General features: G+C 36.9%; 1 protein-coding gene across 1 annotated transcript in view; it reads right to left on the minus strand.

Moving 5' to 3' along the window:
* Positions 1-18263, minus strand: part of batf (basic leucine zipper transcription factor, ATF-like) — a 34522-nt gene extending 16259 nt beyond the window's left edge. The window contains exons 1-2 of the mRNA XM_028822036.2: positions 18060-18263; positions 322-426 (exon numbers count right to left, since the gene is read on the minus strand). Of these exons, the coding sequence (XP_028677869.1) occupies positions 322-426; positions 18060-18122 (168 nt within the window). The 5' untranslated portion in view covers positions 18123-18263. The remainder of the gene's footprint in view (positions 1-321; positions 427-18059) is intronic.
* Between the last annotated feature and the right edge of the window lie 354 nt (positions 18264-18617).

Consider the following 18617-nt stretch of genomic DNA (forward strand, 5'->3'; position numbering starts at 1 on the left):
ATCACCTGTAGATATTGACCACTGTGTTTCGCAAACTTTTGCATTTCAAACTCTCGTTTACTCCACTTTTCAAGACATTACTTACTAGGTAATTTAAAATGTATTTATATTTGTATATATATATGTATTTTTCTTCATCAGATGAATAACATGAAACTACTCAGTTTTACACAGAAAGTTATGTACTGAACTTATGTTTCAATGCTGGTCTTAATAGTTTCAGATTAGATCTATCATTATAGATAAGTATTAGCCTAATCTGCAACTACCCCTGAACAGACAACTGAAGAGCTTTCTACCCGTTTTAAAGGAATTTCTTACCAGATGTAAGGTATCAGCCTTCTGTGTCTGCCGCATCCTGCTTTTCTGAGCAGCAAGTCGGTTTTTCTCACGTCTTAATACTTTTTTCATATCGTCAGAGGAGTCCTTGGAAAAAAAACATACAGAACTTATAAGCATCCAAGTATAACAGCCTATAAGTCAGAAACAGAATGTGGCTTTTTATATGCTTACTTGTTTTACCCAAGACTGATACCAATGACCTTAATGTCTTTATCCAGTGCCTTCTAATAGTAAACTGTTTCAATTAATTGTTTTTTATACTGTATAACTTCATCACAGTTATTGAAGTTAAAGGCATTATAAATTATTTAATGTAATATCATTATTATTATTGAAAGCAGAAGATCACACTGTCATCTGTATTGAGAGGGATGCCATGAAGAGGGTGAGCAACTTTAAATTTATTGGTGCGAGCTTCTTTGATGATCTAGCATGAGCACAACACATTGCAGCCATAATCAAGAAAGCTTGCCTATGCTTTTACTTCCTCGGACAGCTGAAGAAAGTGCAAATTTCTCCAACTGTTCTCACTAACCTCTACAGGTGCACAATAGAGTCCTTTCTCACTTTGTACATCACATCCTGGTATGACACCTGCAAGCCTCAAAATATTTGTAACTCTCTGCACAGGGTAGTAAAGGCAGCACAGATTATTACCGCTCCCAGATGTCTTGTATTGAAGGCATACTGAATACAACATTTGCTGCATTATGTACACATGACAATAAATGTGAGACTGGTTTATATTAGGTAGTTTTATTAAATGATATTATTTATTATTATTGTTTTGCAGGTTTATAGTGAAAGTTAGGCTAAAACTGTACTACAGATAGTTCTTTCTTTCTAGCTTCAGCCATTTATAACATTATAAATCTCAATAAATGATACAACCATAATTGCACAGCAGTAACCAGACTTGTAACTAAAAGTCAAAATGCTAATAATTTTAAATATTGTATATTAATTTTATCCTTAATGCAGATCTTGTTTATCTTGTAACAGCAACCTCTTAAACAGCACCTTTTTATGGTATCCAAGTATTAAGCAGTAGGATATATGGAATATTATAAATTTGAGAGGCCCTTTGGTCAAAGTCATCTCCTTTTGAACGTTGCTGGATCTTAAATGATGGCAGGAACCTTCAACAACAGTAAATGGCTTTGCAATTTTTATACTATGTTACAAGTATGCTTAAACATGCCTTATTTTTCTAAATCTCTGCCTCCTGTTTTACATTTGTTCCAACTTTACCTCTGTGAAGTCAAAAGAGTCAAATGAACATTATTCCACATATTCAATGTATCTCATGTAAGTAGTCGGACTTTGTTATTACTTGCTTATGTCTGTGTACTAATCTTGAACTAGCCAATGAACTGGACTGACCTTGACTATACTATCTACTAAAAACTAGAAACTGAATCCCATTACTCCCAGTGCATTCACATGTGTGGTATGTGCTTTCACTATGTCACATTTTAGTTATTATACTAATAAACATTACTTTGGCTTCAAAAATCCATGAAATTATGTAAATGTAGTGTTTGCTAATGCATTTTCGGCAATGGAGTATGTTGTTTTAGCACTCCTGATAACTATGTGTCTCTACAACCATGTGCTTGCATTAACACATTACCTAGCGTATTTAAAACTTTTTACAGGCCTCAAGGTTTAATTAACTGGGCAAAGCATATGTTTGCCAAATGTGGATGTTCTGAAACACAAACTAAATGGATTTTATTTTGGAATGAACAAATGAAGCAACTCACTTTGCCACCATTGTAGACAAGTCACAGGTACAGAAGATAGCCCCCACCGAGTTTGAAACTAGTTTCAATTTTCACTTGTTGCAATTGTAGCAGTGAAAAGAACTAGCAGTGTGGAATTTCCACGGACTACCTTGGTGTTCTCCAATTCCCAAAGATATGTAGGTTATCTGCATATCTGAATGATAGTATAAGGAAGTAAGGATAAGTGCAAGCAAGGTGCCCCATTCAAGTCTCCTTCCTAGTCAGTAAGAAAATGGATAGATGGCTAGCTGGACAACTGCAGCCATGTCCATTACAATTAATGTTACTATCTTCTTTAATTCCCTCATTCAATTGCACCACAATACAAGTTAAAATGATTGCAGCTCACAGCTGACTGGTAACATCTTCATACTCTCAGAGCAGTTCTGAAACAACTTCACAAACAGCATAACAGTGGCAACAACAAGAGAATTTCTTTCCTTGGGATTTTTCCAGTTTATGAAGTTTAACCAAGAGCAATTTTGAAATAACATTGAAATTCAAGCCTTGAACTATTACTATACGTGTCCTCAAAAAATTAAGTCTGGTAACTGATGAGTAGTTTGTCACCTATGGTGTCATGTGTAAAAAAGTGTAAAATACTATGAATAGCCTTTCAATGATGGTAATATAATCCTATTCCTATTCCACTCTAAATTACTGGTGATAGAAGGCGGTCCCATTAAGCATAGAGACAGTAAGTATATCTGACTCTTATTCTTAACGCATGCACAAATATTTTTTTTCTTTTTAATTTCATCAATTAACTACCTTGCATAGTACAGTACATATTTTAGGCATAGGTTAATCTATTTTCCCCAACAGAAATATATCTTTCTAGTCTAAATTACTAACTGTGACATAATGTATGTTAATTGTAAAAACCTTTACCTATAAACCTGTATTTAAGTTTTTAAAACAAACTGGACATTATCATAACAAATTGTTTAGTTAGAGAATAACTAAGTTGTCTCAACATCTCACCCTGTGTGTAAATGCTGGTAGGATATACTAAATTAGAAGGAAAAATCAAATAACTTTGGCAGCATATGCATAAAATATCCGGTTCACTGCTGTCAGAAATCTGGCAATGCCATTAAAGAAAAAGCACTCATATTCCACAAGCACAATTACCTAAACTGTTACTTGGATTTTTAAGTTAATGATAGTTTTTATAATTATGAATTGATGTCATTTGCTTCAGAAACTTGTTTTGTTAGGTTATGCCTAGTGCACAAGTCCAAACCTAAAAACAAAACCATTATAAAATACCAAATACATCCATTTGTGGTGGAATGTGTTCCTATATAATAATTCACATATTAAGTATGCATGTATGTTAAACAATTGCTTAATCAAAGTGTTTTCAAATAGATGTATTTCATTTCTTTGAGACACACACACACATTAAAAGAAAGATATATGCCCCCCTATCACTGTATTGCATAATTCCACTTTGTCTCCCAGGATGTTAATGTTGACAGCTACCATACTGAAAGAATATTTACAGTGGTATAAGTGACAGCAAACACTATCTATATGAAATAAAATACATTCTTTAGAAGTCTGTAAAACAGTAAGAGGATAAAGAGAAAGGAGTAAATGAACAGAGTGAGGATTACAAACAGATGAAAAAGTATAGCCTGTATCAGCTGTGAGGCTCAGGGTAAACAGCAAAGCACGTGTGGGAAATGTCAAATAATGTGGTCTGAAAATGAATGTATATGCTGTATGAAGCGGGACTTAGATATGTCCAGCCACTTTCTTCCACTAAGCCACAATTTGAGTCAATGAAAAGCCTCCCACTAGCATTAAGCACTAAGGTCTGGAACCTCTGCAAGAACTGATGGAGTCTAGAGGAATCAGACATATATTTAAAAGGAAATTATTAATCTTGTTCAGATACAACCTGATTTCTTGGTTATTTATTCATTTCAGTGTGACGTGACAGATGCAAGATCTCACTGGATTCACAATGCATGTTCTGAAATACGCAGATACTCTACTGCACCACTGTATAGTTTCTGGGTAATAATATTCAATCTAAAATCTATTAGCTATGGCTTCAAAGTGCCAGGATTACTTAAGTGGTTAATGGGAAGTGTACGTACACAATTCTTTAAGTTTGGTTTTAGATTCTTATTAATATACATTTAGGTCCTGTTTTAAGTGTATCACTATTTTTTGCAAAATAATTACAAACATTTATTTTCTTTCAAGATTATTTGTCATTTCTTAGCAAGGCTTCCCACTAGCTCCATTTTGTTTGTCATGACTACTGTCGTTTACATGGAAATTCCACCCACCTAAGTCATTGTGAATGGAGAACTAGTATCCGTCCCTTGAAAGATACCTAAAGTGCTCAAAAGCTATAATAAAACTATTAACTTATTTTGTAGTTAAACGTACTTTTGCAGTAAGTTGCCATTTTTGTGAAACCATGAACATTACCAATTCAAAGAAGACTTATTTGATCAAGATTAAACGCTTTTGTTCCATATGCAAACTTGTGCATTATTGACTGTGCTTACTAACTGCATTAAGAGGCACTTTAATATACTTATTTATTATAAAAAGTTACCATATATATTGCCTTGTTTAAGAAAATAAATGTCTGGGGAAAATCATGTTATGCCACCATTATTAAAAACATTACTTCAAAAAAATTTGCAAATTTATCCTTTAAGATTCTTCAAAGTAGTATCATGTAATCTTGAACAGAAATGAGATATACAGCTGAACAATAAGGGAAACATGGCCCTTACTCTCTGTGCACAATTAGTGAGATGGTACCAATAAGCAAAGACAAAAGAATTATTTATGATTCTTTGCAAATGGACTATGAGAACAAGGAATACAGTGTGATTTTTGTAATGGAGACTGTGAAACTTTAGCTAAAACATGGAGATACAAGGTTTGTCATGTTTAAACAGCTTACTTACATGCTGATACATCATTTATCAGTTTTGGTGGTCAGCTGGGGGCTGTGCCCAGTCGCGACGCCTCGACGGACCAGGAGAGGGACTATGCCTCCCCAGGACCATGAGAGGGCAGCCGCCCTGCCTGGTTTGGGGGCCACGAGGTCTGAGCATGGAAGCTCAACTCTGTAAGGGCTCGTAGCGACCACCAGGGGGCACCCAGTCGATTGTGGAGCCTTGGATGGAAGCGCTTCGTGTTGGCAGAAGGAATACCAAGGATGCCCGGAGTGCTTCCGGATGCTCATGTGGCACTTCCGCCACACCAGGAAGTGCCACAGGAAGTCCATCAGAAAGCACCTGGAGTACGTCCGGGGGAATATAAAAGGGACCGCCTCCCTCCAATCAGGAGCTGCACTCGGGAGGAAGAGGATAGAGCTCGGCGGAGAGGAGTGGTGGTGGATCTTTGGAAAGGACTTGAAAGAGGGTGATTAGTACAGGGGCACTGTGTGCTGTGAACCTTAATACGAATAAACGTGTGCCTTTTGTAGACGTCCCGGTGTCTGTCTGTCTGTGTCCGGGGCTGGCTTCCACACAGTATACATCTAATTTTCTACTTTAAATTATTGTTTTATGATTTCTTAATGCATTGCAATAAGTCACTATAAATATTTAAGTGATTTTCACACATTCCCGTTTTAAGTTCAATGAGGGCCTTTTTCCTTATGGCACTTTAAAGTATCACTCATGAAGATTTTTCTGAACAAAATCTTCATTAAAACAGGGATACTTTTCACTGACAGTTAGCATTTATAACTTTGACTCTTTACTAGAATATGTACGTTATTTTTAGAGTAAATTATAAAATAACGGACACAGGACCCCATATTGAGTTTTTATGTCTGCGAGTCCATCCTTTAACTTCATACATAAATTGGACATAGCTGGATTTATAAGACTAGTTGTAAAATCATAAATGATGTTTTGAGTACTTCAGAGATTTGAAAAAATAAACCTACTACACTAAAAACTAGCAGTCAAATGATTTCTCCTAGGACCGAGAATGTTAACTGATGTGTTCTAAAAATCCCAAACGGTATTGTCTCTACATCCCTAAGGTTTTAAGTTTCCTTTTCTATATAATTCTAATTAAAACAAGCTTTTGCTCATTTTATAATAGTCAAGTCTTTTTATTTGCCTGCTAAAATACAGATGTTTATTATGCTTTTACACTTGAAAAATACTTCAAGCATTATAAAAGTATAAGTTGTATGTTCTTTACTTGCTCCTTGGCTCAGCACTGTCCAGAAAAAAATCTGAAAAAGATGGGTTTCTAGTGTTGCTTTCATTTCTGTATATACACACAGGGAACAATACAGGAATGTAGACAAAATAGAAATAAACCTTAAAGAATAACACACACTCAAATACCTGACTTGCTCAGCAACAATTTAACACCTCTGTTTTAGCCAGCCTTTTTATGCACTCAGCATGGGGGGAGGGGGGGTTTGGGGGGGACTACAGCAGTGTATCTGTGCAATAAAGGACAAGTGTGTCCCAAAGGGTACCTATGGTAAACATTGAATGCTGAAATGATATGGCTTCATTTAGTGCAACATCTGTTCCTGTATATTCTAGCTATTCCTATACCCTTTTCATAGCATCTGGTCTTTGGATGCCTTTTTAGCAGGGTATTCCTCCAACAGCCTTTCAGATTGTTTACCAGTATATATAATGCAAATATAATAATGATAATACATTAGAGTAAAACTGATGGGTTTTTAAAATTAATTTAATATGTGTTCCTTGCCTCTCTCTGATGAAGGCATATAAATTTCCTCGATATAATGAACACAAAGAGCACTACCCTATTTTCTTTTACCCATTCCTGTTTGGCAAAAATGATATAATGGAGAAGTATTTGATGACTGAAAAGACAATAAGTACATTCCGAAGAAGTCAAGCTCACTACAAATGTTTAATAACTAAATGGCAGTCAATGGTTACCCTAATCACAATCGCCCTAACATGGTCCAAGTATTTTAAGTCAAATACTAGGCAGCAGCATGTCAAAGTACCTAGGAATTTCAAACTTTTAAAACTGGAAAGATGCTGTTTATGATTTACACAGTATCTTACTTTATGAATTTTCACTTTTTGCCTAGAAGTTAACAACAAGCATGTACAGCATTTAACTGTTATTCCAAAAGGAATGTTAAAAAAAGAAAACAACACATATATTAAATTATTTTAATTGAGTAACAATGTAATATATTAAATCATTTTCTAAAATTGGTTACTGAAATACTGTAATGCAGAGGGCAGGATCTTGTACATAACACTTTCTGGTGCAAAACAGGACCAATCATGGAGGAGGTATAGGTTCATCTAAGACTGCATGCACACAGATACACTTGATTCAGAGTACATTGTAGATATTATTTTAATTAACATACAGTATATGATTTTGTGATGTGAAAATTAGGCACAGTACCTGGGGAAACACATACAAGGAGAGAAGGTGTAAACTCCACACAATGAGTGTGCAGGTAAGGATGACAGTTAAGGACTCTGGAGCCTTAAATAAACAGTACTACTGTAACTGCTTTGCAACAGTTCTGCCTAATATATACATCAAGTTTAAATGTACTTTTTCACAGATGAGCAGTATTTCACTATTTTGTTGAGGATTTGATTTTAAACACTTTACCCTTTATTTCATGAAGAGAAACAGATTCTGTACTCACACACAAATGCTATAATGCAGCAGATAAAATTATTTCATCCAAAATGAAATAAGTGATTCCTATATTGCTCAGTAATAGCTGAAAGAGAGGAAGATTTAAAAAGACAAATGACAAAGATAAAAGAATGATATGCAAATACTGGTATACTGCTCTTTTGAAAAGGAACAAAAAATGATGTCAAGGGATTTCACTAAGTAATTACAGACAATTAAGAAAATTGTTAGAACTTGATCTTTGAGTGCTCAGTAATCAATATGGATGCAGAATAGTCACACATTTTATTTGTTAAAGAATACTTCACTGGCTAATGAAGTCCATAGCTGCTGCAATAAGAAAAACAATCCCCAAGAAGTAAAGTAAGGATCTTCATAATATCAATACATGATTGTAAATGTTTGACCATCAAAATAAGTAAGAGAAAAAACTAAAATATTTTGATTGTAAAGGAAAAATTACTGTACATGCCATGACCTTCAAGAGTCAGATCATCAAACTCAGCTGCACACTGAATACAAGTGCTATTAGTTATATATTTTACTTTCAGCTACTGTTGAAATGAAGTATATATGTAATATCTATATATATAAAAATGGAATGGGTGGGTCGTCGGGTGGGCCTTTTTTTTCATTCCGTCGTTTTTTTCGACGTTTTGAAAATGTAGAATGATTATTTGATTTTTTTGTTTTTATTTGATCGTGTCTATGTAGCCGCCGTCGTAATAAAGTATCGCTAAAATCGTCATTTATCGTAATTTATTTTTGACGTATAACGTCGCCGTCGTCGAGGTCAGTGATACCACTGCAAAAAATCTGCTTACGGTTGAAAGACACGCCCTACTCACTGGACAGTTAAAAACACCAATCAAACTAACGATGACATCAAGTATTACCCAATCAAAAGTAGGAAAGGAGGCATCTTCATAAAATGCGTGTGGGATGATTTGCATGAGACGCTGCTTTAAAAAAAAAATGATAAAAAAAATACGGGATAAATCCCGTCCAGTATTGATTCAAAACGGGACGCGCAATTTCATTCTCAAACGCGGCACGATTTCGTATTTTAAAGGACGGGTGGCAACCCTACAGTGCCAGGTAACCACCCATACAATCACATTGTGATTCAGACTAGGAATGCAATGAATGTAATTACCCCGATCTACATACAAGGCGAAAGTCTTGCAACATTCAAAGATGATGGTTTGGGATAAGTACACCATACAACATAAAAGAGCTTATGAAGCCTTGAACCGAAAAAAGCAACATCTCAGAGATCGTAAAAAAAAAATAGGAGCTAATGTCGTTTTACTCGCTGTAGATTTTAGTCAAACATTACCAGTTATTTCACGAGGGAGACCAGCACATCAACTCAACGCGTGTTTAAAATCCATGCTTCTTCCACGCTCGGTTATATGTCGCGTGTTCTCGGGTAGGTGCACCAAAAAATGTATACATTTAAGCATGTAATGGGCAAACAAAAATGAGGGTATACCCGAAGGCACAGCAGTAGTACTTAATGTAACTTTACTTCTTAAATGTTAATGTTTTACTGTTTAATAATTTATACGCTTCTTATATGTTGTTCAAATTCTTTTATCAAAATACCACTGACAGCGCAATGCACGATAACATCGAGTGAATACACCATACGCATCCGCCCACGGCTGCCCTGCTGTGCGCAGATAGGACTTGATTGTACAATAAAATAAAATAAAGATAAAAAGACTAAAACAATCATCACCCATAAAGCGGATAGTAGACGTGACGTACTATATGTGTACCACATTTCAAGTGTATAGGTGCAACGGTTTGCGAGCTACAGGTCATTTAAAATCCTGGACAGACACACAAATTGCCACGGTAGCAAATTACAGAAGAAGATTTTACTGTTTAATAATTTATATTTATATGAAATGTGCTTCTTTTTATATTACTTCATATTCTCATATGATAATGATGTTAATGTTTATATTGATTTCTGTGTTATTAAAACTGCATGTATGTGTGTATATGTATATATATATATATACAGTGGTGTGAAAAACTATTTGCCCCCTTCCTGATTTCTTATTCTTTTGCATGTTTGTCACACAAAATGTTTCTGATCATCAAACACATTTAACCATTAGTCAAATATAACACAAGTAAACACAAAATGCAGTTTGTAAATGGTGGTTTTTATTATTTAGGGAGAAAAAAAAAATCCAAACCTACATGGCCCTGTGTGAAAAAGTAATTGCCCCCTGAACCTAATAACTGGTTGGGCCACCCTTAGCAGCAATAACTGCAATCAAGCGTTTGCGATAACTTGCAATGAGTCTTTTACAGCGCTCTGGAGGAATTTTGGCCCACTCATCTTTGCAAAATTGTTGTAATTCAGCTTTATTTGAGGGTTTTCTAGCATGAACCGCCTTTTAAGGTCATGCCATAGCATCTCAATTGGATTCAGGTCAGGACTTTGACTAGGCCACTCCAAAGTCTTCATTTTGTTTTTCTTCAGCCATTCAGAGGTGGATTTGCTGGTGTGTTTTTGGGTCATTGTCCTGTTGCAGCACCCAAGATCGCTTCAGCTTGAGTTGACGAACAGATGGCCGGACATTCTCCTTCAGGATTTTTTGGTAGACAGTAGAATTCAGGGTTCCATCTATCACAGCAAGCCTTCCAGGTCCTGAAGCAGCAAAACAACCCCAGACCATCACACTACCACCACCATATTTTACTGTTGGTATGATGTTCTTTTTCTGAAATGCTGTGTTCCTTTTACGCCAGATGTAACGGGACATTTGCCTTCCAAAAAGTTCAACTTTTGACTCATCAGTCCACAAGGTATTTTCCCAAAAGTCTTGGCAATCATTGAGATGTTTCTTAGCAAAATTGAGACGAGCCCTAATGTTCTTTTTGCTTAACTGTGGTTTGCGTCTTGGACATCTGCCATGCAGGCCGTTTTTGCCCAGTCTCTTTCTTATGGTGGAGTCGTGAACACTGACCTTAATTGAGGCAAGTGAGGCCTGCAGTTCTTTAGACGTTGTCCCTGGGGTCTTTTGTGATCTCTCGGATGAGTCGTCTCTGCGCTCTTGGGGTAATTTTGGTCGGCCGGCCACTCCTGGGAAGGTTCACCACTGTTCCATGTTTTTGCCATTTGTGGATAATGGCTCTCACTGTGGTTCGCTGGAGTCCCAAAGCTTTAGAAATGGCTTTATAACCTTTACCAGACTGATAGATCTCAATTACTTCTGTTCTCATTTGTTCCTGAATTTCTTTGGATCTTGGCATGATGTCTAGCTTTTGAGGTGCTTTTGGTCTACTTCTCTGTGTCAGGCAGGCTCCTATTTAAGTGATTTCTTGATTGAAACAGGTGTGGCAGTAATCAGGCCTGGGGGTGGCTACGGAAATTGAACTCAGGTGTGATACACCACAGTTAGGTTATTTTTTAACAAGGGGGCAATTACTTTTTCACACAGGGCCATGTAGGTTTGGATTTTTTTTCTCCCTAAATAATAAAAACCATCATTTAAAAACTGCATTTTGTGTTTACTTGTGTTATATTTGACTAATGGTTAAATGTGTTTGATGATCAGAAACATTTTGTGTGACAAACATGCAAAAGAATAAGAAATCAGGAAGGGGGCAAATAGTTTTTCACACCACTGTATATACGAGCTGTATATACCCGGCGTTGCCCGGGGCAGAAGTAACCTAATCGGTCAAACACTTACATATATACCAAAGTAAACCTAATCGGTTAAACAGCTTCATATATACAGAAGCGAACCTAATCGGAACAAACAGCTAATCTATATACATAAGCAAACCTAAATTGGTCAAACAGTTACATAAATACAAAAGCAAACCTAATCGATGAAACAGCTTCATATATACAGAAGCGAACCTAATTGGTCAAACAGTTATGCATGTGCAGAATAATTTTACAAAGATTATGCGTGTTAACAATCATTAAAAGAAAAGATTGAGGAACTCTTCTTCTATATGTGATGAAGCTGGATGAAGCTGACTTGATGAAGACGTAGGTGGCATAGATTGGTTTTTCTAAAACAGAAGAAAAAAATGAGTATCTATTATTATTTTAAATTAGAATGAAAATGAGAACCTTGATTAGAGATAGATTATCCGTATTAAAATATGTGCATGAATAAACTTTTGGTAACTCTCTAGCAAAAGTTTATTCATACAAATTGCCGTGGGATGGCTTTGTGAAAAAGTAAAAATTAGATAAAAATAAATTGAGAATGCGTACTTCGATTTGACTGAGATTATCTGTAATGATGAAAAAAAAGTTTAGCATGTTTTTTTTTCCATACGGGAAGGATGTAAAACCTTACATAGGCACCCTTCAGCCCGTACTGAAGGGTACTGTCAGATTCTTACTGACTAAAAAAACACCCTTTTTATTCCACACCTACCCCAAAAACCACTATTAGGCATTACTTTGGGGTGGCAGTAGTTTAGTTATGAAACAGCTGGGTCCTGAAAAAAATCTGTCTTATTAGTGGCTTCATCACATATAGAAGAACAGTTCCTCAATCTTTTCTTTTTAATGATTGTTAACACGCATAATGTTTGTAAAATCATTCTGCACATTCATAACTGTTTGACCAATTAGGTTCGCTTCTGTATATATGAAGCTGTTTAACCGATTAGGTTTACTTTGGTATATATGTAAGTGTTTGACCGATTAGGTTACTTCTGCCCCGGGCAACGCCGGGTATATACAGCTCGTATACCGTATAAAAGAAAGAATATAAGATGGGTGGATACTATCTACCAAAATTCTGTTATTAATCACAGGCCAACAAAGCTGTTGCCCAAGATAGTTAGAAATAACTAAATGATTTATAGAAAAAATCCCTCTGAATAAACAACTTTTTTGATATTTATGAGACTGCCCAATGCACAATGTCACAATGCAAAATGTTAAAATGCTGAAAAGGGCTATGTTTGATATGTTTAAAACAACTGCAAACAGTTATGACCTTGATCATTGTTAGCAAAGAATTTAAATTTGATGAGGTTTTTCTCAGCCACCATATGGGTCCTGCAGGTCTATCCATGATGCTTCATTGGTATTAACAAGCAAATGATGCATGACAGTTAAACTTTTCTCTCCTTGAATTTTAGATCTGTCATCATAATATATTTAATTTTTTTACAATAGATTTTGCTTTACCTACAATATTAATGTGGACACTGTTATACAGTTTTCCTGGAGATGAACTCCTCTTTTTTTTTAATTCATCTTTTCATTTTATTACTACTTGGTGACAGGACATTTGTAGGCTCTTCCTCACACCTTGCAGATTTCCTGTGATTTAACTTATAATTGAAATAACATGTGTGTTGCTGCTGCACAGGAGTCCTCAGATGGCATAAGGTTGTCAGGGACAAAGTTAATACCTTGACAACACAGGGCATTGTAACATTAAGCCACTTTTTGACTACTTTGAATCAAGGAGAAGAACTTTTCTGTAAAACCTCCATACTTCCTTTCTTGATGGATTTCAATATGGTCTCCAAATGGGACAGTATGAACTGTCTTCACAACTTAGAAACAGACAAGCAATGGATAGAGAGAAGAAACATTTGTAATCTCCCTGTAATTGTGGTTCTCTAGATGCCATTGTAGTGGTATGCACACTCTCACTGTGTATTCTTTTACATTAAATATCTTTGCTCAGTAGAGTGTCATAGGATAGTGAATGTTACAAAAGGTACTAAATAAAATAAATGAATGATTGTTTTGCATCTAAAAATAATGAATTTCATATGCCATGAAACTATGTGAATTGAAACCACTAAAAATACAATACTTCTTTGATATTAGCATCACTTTTGTACACAAATGAAGATAATCACGTTTGGACAGAATACGTCATATTCACTCCACCTTACATATCACCACAAATTTTAATTGAAAATGTATCAAAGCCTAACTTTGACTAATTAAAAGCCTTTACTACTTGCTTTACTTATTTATAAAATGTCTGTCAAGAGTTCTGGTGTTTCCAAGCACATATGTACCCGATACAAGGAATGAAAATGACCCAACTAATTGTGCACAAATGCAAAATTCAGTAACACCCCCAGAGCTACAAACACATATGAACCAAAGTAAAGTAGATAAATATGAGAAGTGCGTTCTGCCTATACAGTTAGTATGGTTCACCAATACAGTAGTCAAACTCCAGGACCTCTTGCTTTCTAGTACCTGAAACTGACCTACTGTACATTTTTGGCAATGCTAGGACACTGCAAAGTGACAAAACGGCTGCCTTCTCACAGCCGTTGAAACAGTGCAAACTGCTGCTGTCATTCATCTTGCTGCACACTGAAGCACTGTCCAAATGTTATCATCCACCTGACTGCAAACAGTTAACTGTAAACCTGCGGGCTAAATATTCATCTAGAATCACTTGCTATTTAGTTCTGTTTTGCATCATTCAGGGGAGTAAAAACTAGAAAACTGATGGCTATAATTTGAGTAGCAGAACGAGATAAGTGAAAGTCTGGTCAAATCAGCTTCACTATCAGAAAGGAGGTCATGACTAAAACAGAAATTAGTTTTGCTTCTGTTAGAACTGGGATAACAGAAACAGACATCCCAGCTCAATTATCCTTGTTTTAAATTTGTGTTCTAATCAAAAGAATCATCCCTTCATTGAGAAGATGATTTTGTGACTCTTCACAAGACTATACAAAATTTGGAAATCATTTAAAAAAATAAATAAATAAACCTACAGATGTTGGACCCTAAGATGCAAAAGTAGATACTCCAAACTTGAAGCTGGTAGGAGGATTAAAATGAGCATAAGAAGCGAGCTGAGTTGAAGGGATGGTTGATACAGGGTCAAGATGTGGAAAATGACCCTAACACATTGCATTAAATCATGAAAGTAGACCTAGAAGAGAAACAAGAGTCTGCTTGTATTTGTTCATTTTGATATCTTGCGGTTTTACAGGAATACTGCATCTTTTCTTCCCTTCCAATTATATGCCATATGTAACATACCATGCACATCTTTGGCATGTTGGGGGAAAACTCATTCATATGCTGGGGGAGCATGCAAATGCCATATAATCAATGCCCAAGCTGGGACAAGAACCAAGGACTCTAGAGCTGTAATACAGAAATCCTCATCACTGGGCCACCTTCTCACTGTAAATTTGCATCCCATGCATCTCTCACCTAAATGATCTTGTTCTGTTGTAACTAATATTGGCTATGTAATGGTCAGGGGAAATAGCAAGGCGCTTGCAAAAGTCTGAATTCACCTTTCAACCTTGAACTGTACTCATGTTCAAATATCATTTGGTTCCAAACTGAGGAGAAACCGCATTAAAGTATAAGCAAAGATCTAGACAGAGTTAAGAACTTGCGTAAGGTACAAAGACTTCTCAAGAATGTAAAAGTAAAAATGTACAAGAACTGAACTCAGGTGTGGTAAAACAGAAATAAAAGTGTACTATGGAGAGGTTACAATGAACAGCAAAGTAAGTTATAATAAGAATGAGGTAATAATGTGAATGCCACTGTAACCGATTGTGTTCAGCTCTGCTGGGAGAGCGTCCTCTGCGTGGGGAGAAGAGCATGTGGCCATGAGATCTCTGTCAATGAGCAGGCACCCTGTAAAACACACGTAGCTGTGCTCTCTGTCTCAAAAACGTTAAAGTTACTCTTTAACAATCTTTAGATGATGTCTGCTGAACAAACAGGCATCACTAGCTAAGCAGAGGCAAGGTACGCTGGGGAGAGGTTGAGCGACATGAACGGAGGCTGGCGCATGAGTGAGGATGGTCCCTCTCGGCTCCCTACTCCTCCCCTTGGCCCACAGCCTGTCTCTTGGAATTACACGAATAAATTGCTGCTGCAAGCAAATTATGATACTTAGCGCGATGAGAGAAGACACAAAAAATGATTAAGCAAATTACAGAAAAAAAACCTGATCCAAATCCTTTAAGTAGTGCTCTCGTGAAAAGCAGACACATACACACGGACAGACAGACAGACGGATGATGGATTTTATATACACACACATTTTTAAAAGAAATAAATATTGATATATCAACATGTCCTCTCTTAGCGGATACCTACTGCCCTAGATGTATTATCCTGCCAAAGTTCAGCTTTTTAGCTAAACTTGAAATGGTGTTTTTGTTGATGAATGAGTTAGTCAACTTTGCATTTTTAATATACAGTATATTAGATTCCAGGTTACTTTGAAGAGTATCTATTATCTGCTTACACTTTGTCTCCATTCTACATAAAATCAAGCTTTGCACAAAACAATACAGGTCCAAACATGTGAGAAAATAAGCTTTGGTAACAGACTTGTCAACTGAATATTGATATGAATGATAACCAATAACTAGTCATAATATTACAATGGCCTCACTGAAACATTACAAAGGATGCAGGTTTCCACTTTGGAGCAGCAGGCAATGACTAACTTGAGGACAATGGGTTTACATATGACATCTTCATGGTCACACATAAAAAGCAATATATGCAAAAAAAAAAGCAATAGCTTTGTACAAGAAGGCTGGAACTACGGTATATGGTGCACAAAAGAATGACAAGTTCACATATCAAGGTAGCACAATAACACTGGTGAAGTAGCAGATGTGGATGTCAATGCATGAAATTATACGAAGAACCAAAATCACATGGCATAAATTACAACATTGAGAGGTAGACAGCAGGCCTTTAGGGACCTTCAAATCTCAACCCGAGGTTACTTCGGGTAAACTAGATGAATAGGATAGATGGGCTGAATGGCCTGTTCTTATCACCAATGTTCTAATAGACATCAATAGGCCCCAAAAAGCATTCCACACTTTAAGGAGTGTTTGGAGCTCTAATGTACTTCCACAAAGGTTAATTCCAATGTAAAACACATTTTCTGGATTATAAACAAATAGGTGCCTGCAAAGAATATTAAAAATATGGTGGGCAAAACAAACAGTTCAGATGCTAGAAGAAGATAGAACTGTGTGGAAATAGCAGGTAGTATGGCTTAGTGCTTAAGGCTTTGGACTGCAAACCCAGAGGTTGTGGGGTCAAATCCGTGTGGCCAAGTACAATTTACTTCACCTGACTGTGTTCCAATTGGAAAATGAAACAACTGTAACCAATTGTTTCTCAAAAATATGTTGCCTAGGATAGTAATAATAAAATAAATAATTACTAAAAGAAGAAAATGTAAATGGATTAGCCATACGTGGATAAAAGCACACTATGATATAACAAGAAAGAATATAATGGAGGACAGAGTAAGGAAGTCTAGGAACATTCGGCAAAAGTCGTAACAAAACAGTAATCAGTACTGCCTAACTCCTGGTTGCTAGGGAAAACGTTGCACAGGTATTTTGTCCATAGCATATAAAGTAATGCACGACTGATTTTTGGTAGCATTATACCCTTCGTGTGGAATGCCCATTCATGCCCCTGCCAATAGATTTCTTCTGGTGCCTGCCAGGCGGTTGGTTACCCTACCCTATCCTACCCTACCTTACCTTACCTTGGCACTGGTTCTGCTTCCGCACCTTCGTGTCAAAAGGCAACCTCGGCTTCAAACAAACGAACGGACAGTCTTCGTGCTCACTTGAGTCATCTAGGTTACGACTAACTTAACGGTTTTACCTCCGAAACTCGCATTGACGTTTGACACGAGGAAGCTTAGCAGGATGTCTCACGCGGAGCGCCGGCGCGGTGTCAATAAAGCCTGCCTGGTAACCCACGTTCAGTAAAGTGAATGAAGTGCACGTGCGCGCCTTGTGTCAGGACCGCCTTCTCAGAGCACAGAGGAAAACAGAATAGAGGACTGTGTTGTAACCTTTCAGCCCTTTGCTATCGGTCAATAAAAACGCATGGATTTTTCATACACGTTATCACCGGTGCTTGTTAATTAAGTGTCCAGCTCTTCTGTAAACGTTTGACCTTAATGGTGTTCTATTGCCTTGGTGCTACCGGGATAGTTCGGACACCAAGCGACGCTATTAATAAAAAAAAAAAGCAGTTTACACCCTTTGTAGGTAAGTGTTTAAAATATGTAATTACTCACTGGATACCACGTTTATTTTATTCTCTGTTGTTTCTAATCGTTAATCTAGCTGACAGTGCGATGTTGATATTTTAAATCCATCGTGCCATAAATCTGAAAGGTGCGAGTGCAGCACCTGCCTCCTTCCGTTCCTGCCTGGGAAATCCAATACTACTGCCTTATTAAAAAACGCCAAGTTAGGAGCGCAGCCCTTTACCTTATTGGAAGGAGACGGAGATCTGGTGAAGCTGGTATCGTTGCTGTCAGAGCCCTGTGCCATAGCAAGCCCCTGCCTTTCAAAGGTTTGCAGCTCGGTTGCTCGTCGATGTAGCCTCTCTCTCTCTCTCTCTCTTCCTCTCTCTCTCTCTTTTACTCTCACACACTCTCGCTCTCCAGACTGCGTGTCTTACTTCTTTCGTATCTCTCTCGCTGGAGGTCTGATGTGGTTTCTGGTAAAGGTCTGTGACTCGCAACTGGAAGTCACGTGGTGTGGAAACTTTTAACAAAAACAGTGCATCAGGGAATACAAAAACAACCTGTTGAAGCCCCATAAAAAACACCCTCGCACCTCACTTCGCAAAAAAAGAAAATTAGGGCTGCTTAGACCTTCAGGTGGTGGGAAAGGTCAATGGCTCTATTAAGCTGTAGCTGCTTGAGAATGTTTCTCAGCCTGTCCATCACTTCATCCACTGACTTTCAGACTGATTATGATGTGCACACAATATGACTAAAATTTATCAGACAGCTTGCTACATTTATAATTGTTTACTTCTCT

This window comes from Erpetoichthys calabaricus, chromosome 16 (assembly GCF_900747795.2).
Source record: "Erpetoichthys calabaricus chromosome 16, fErpCal1.3, whole genome shotgun sequence".
NCBI lineage: Eukaryota > Metazoa > Chordata > Cladistia > Polypteriformes > Polypteridae > Erpetoichthys > Erpetoichthys calabaricus.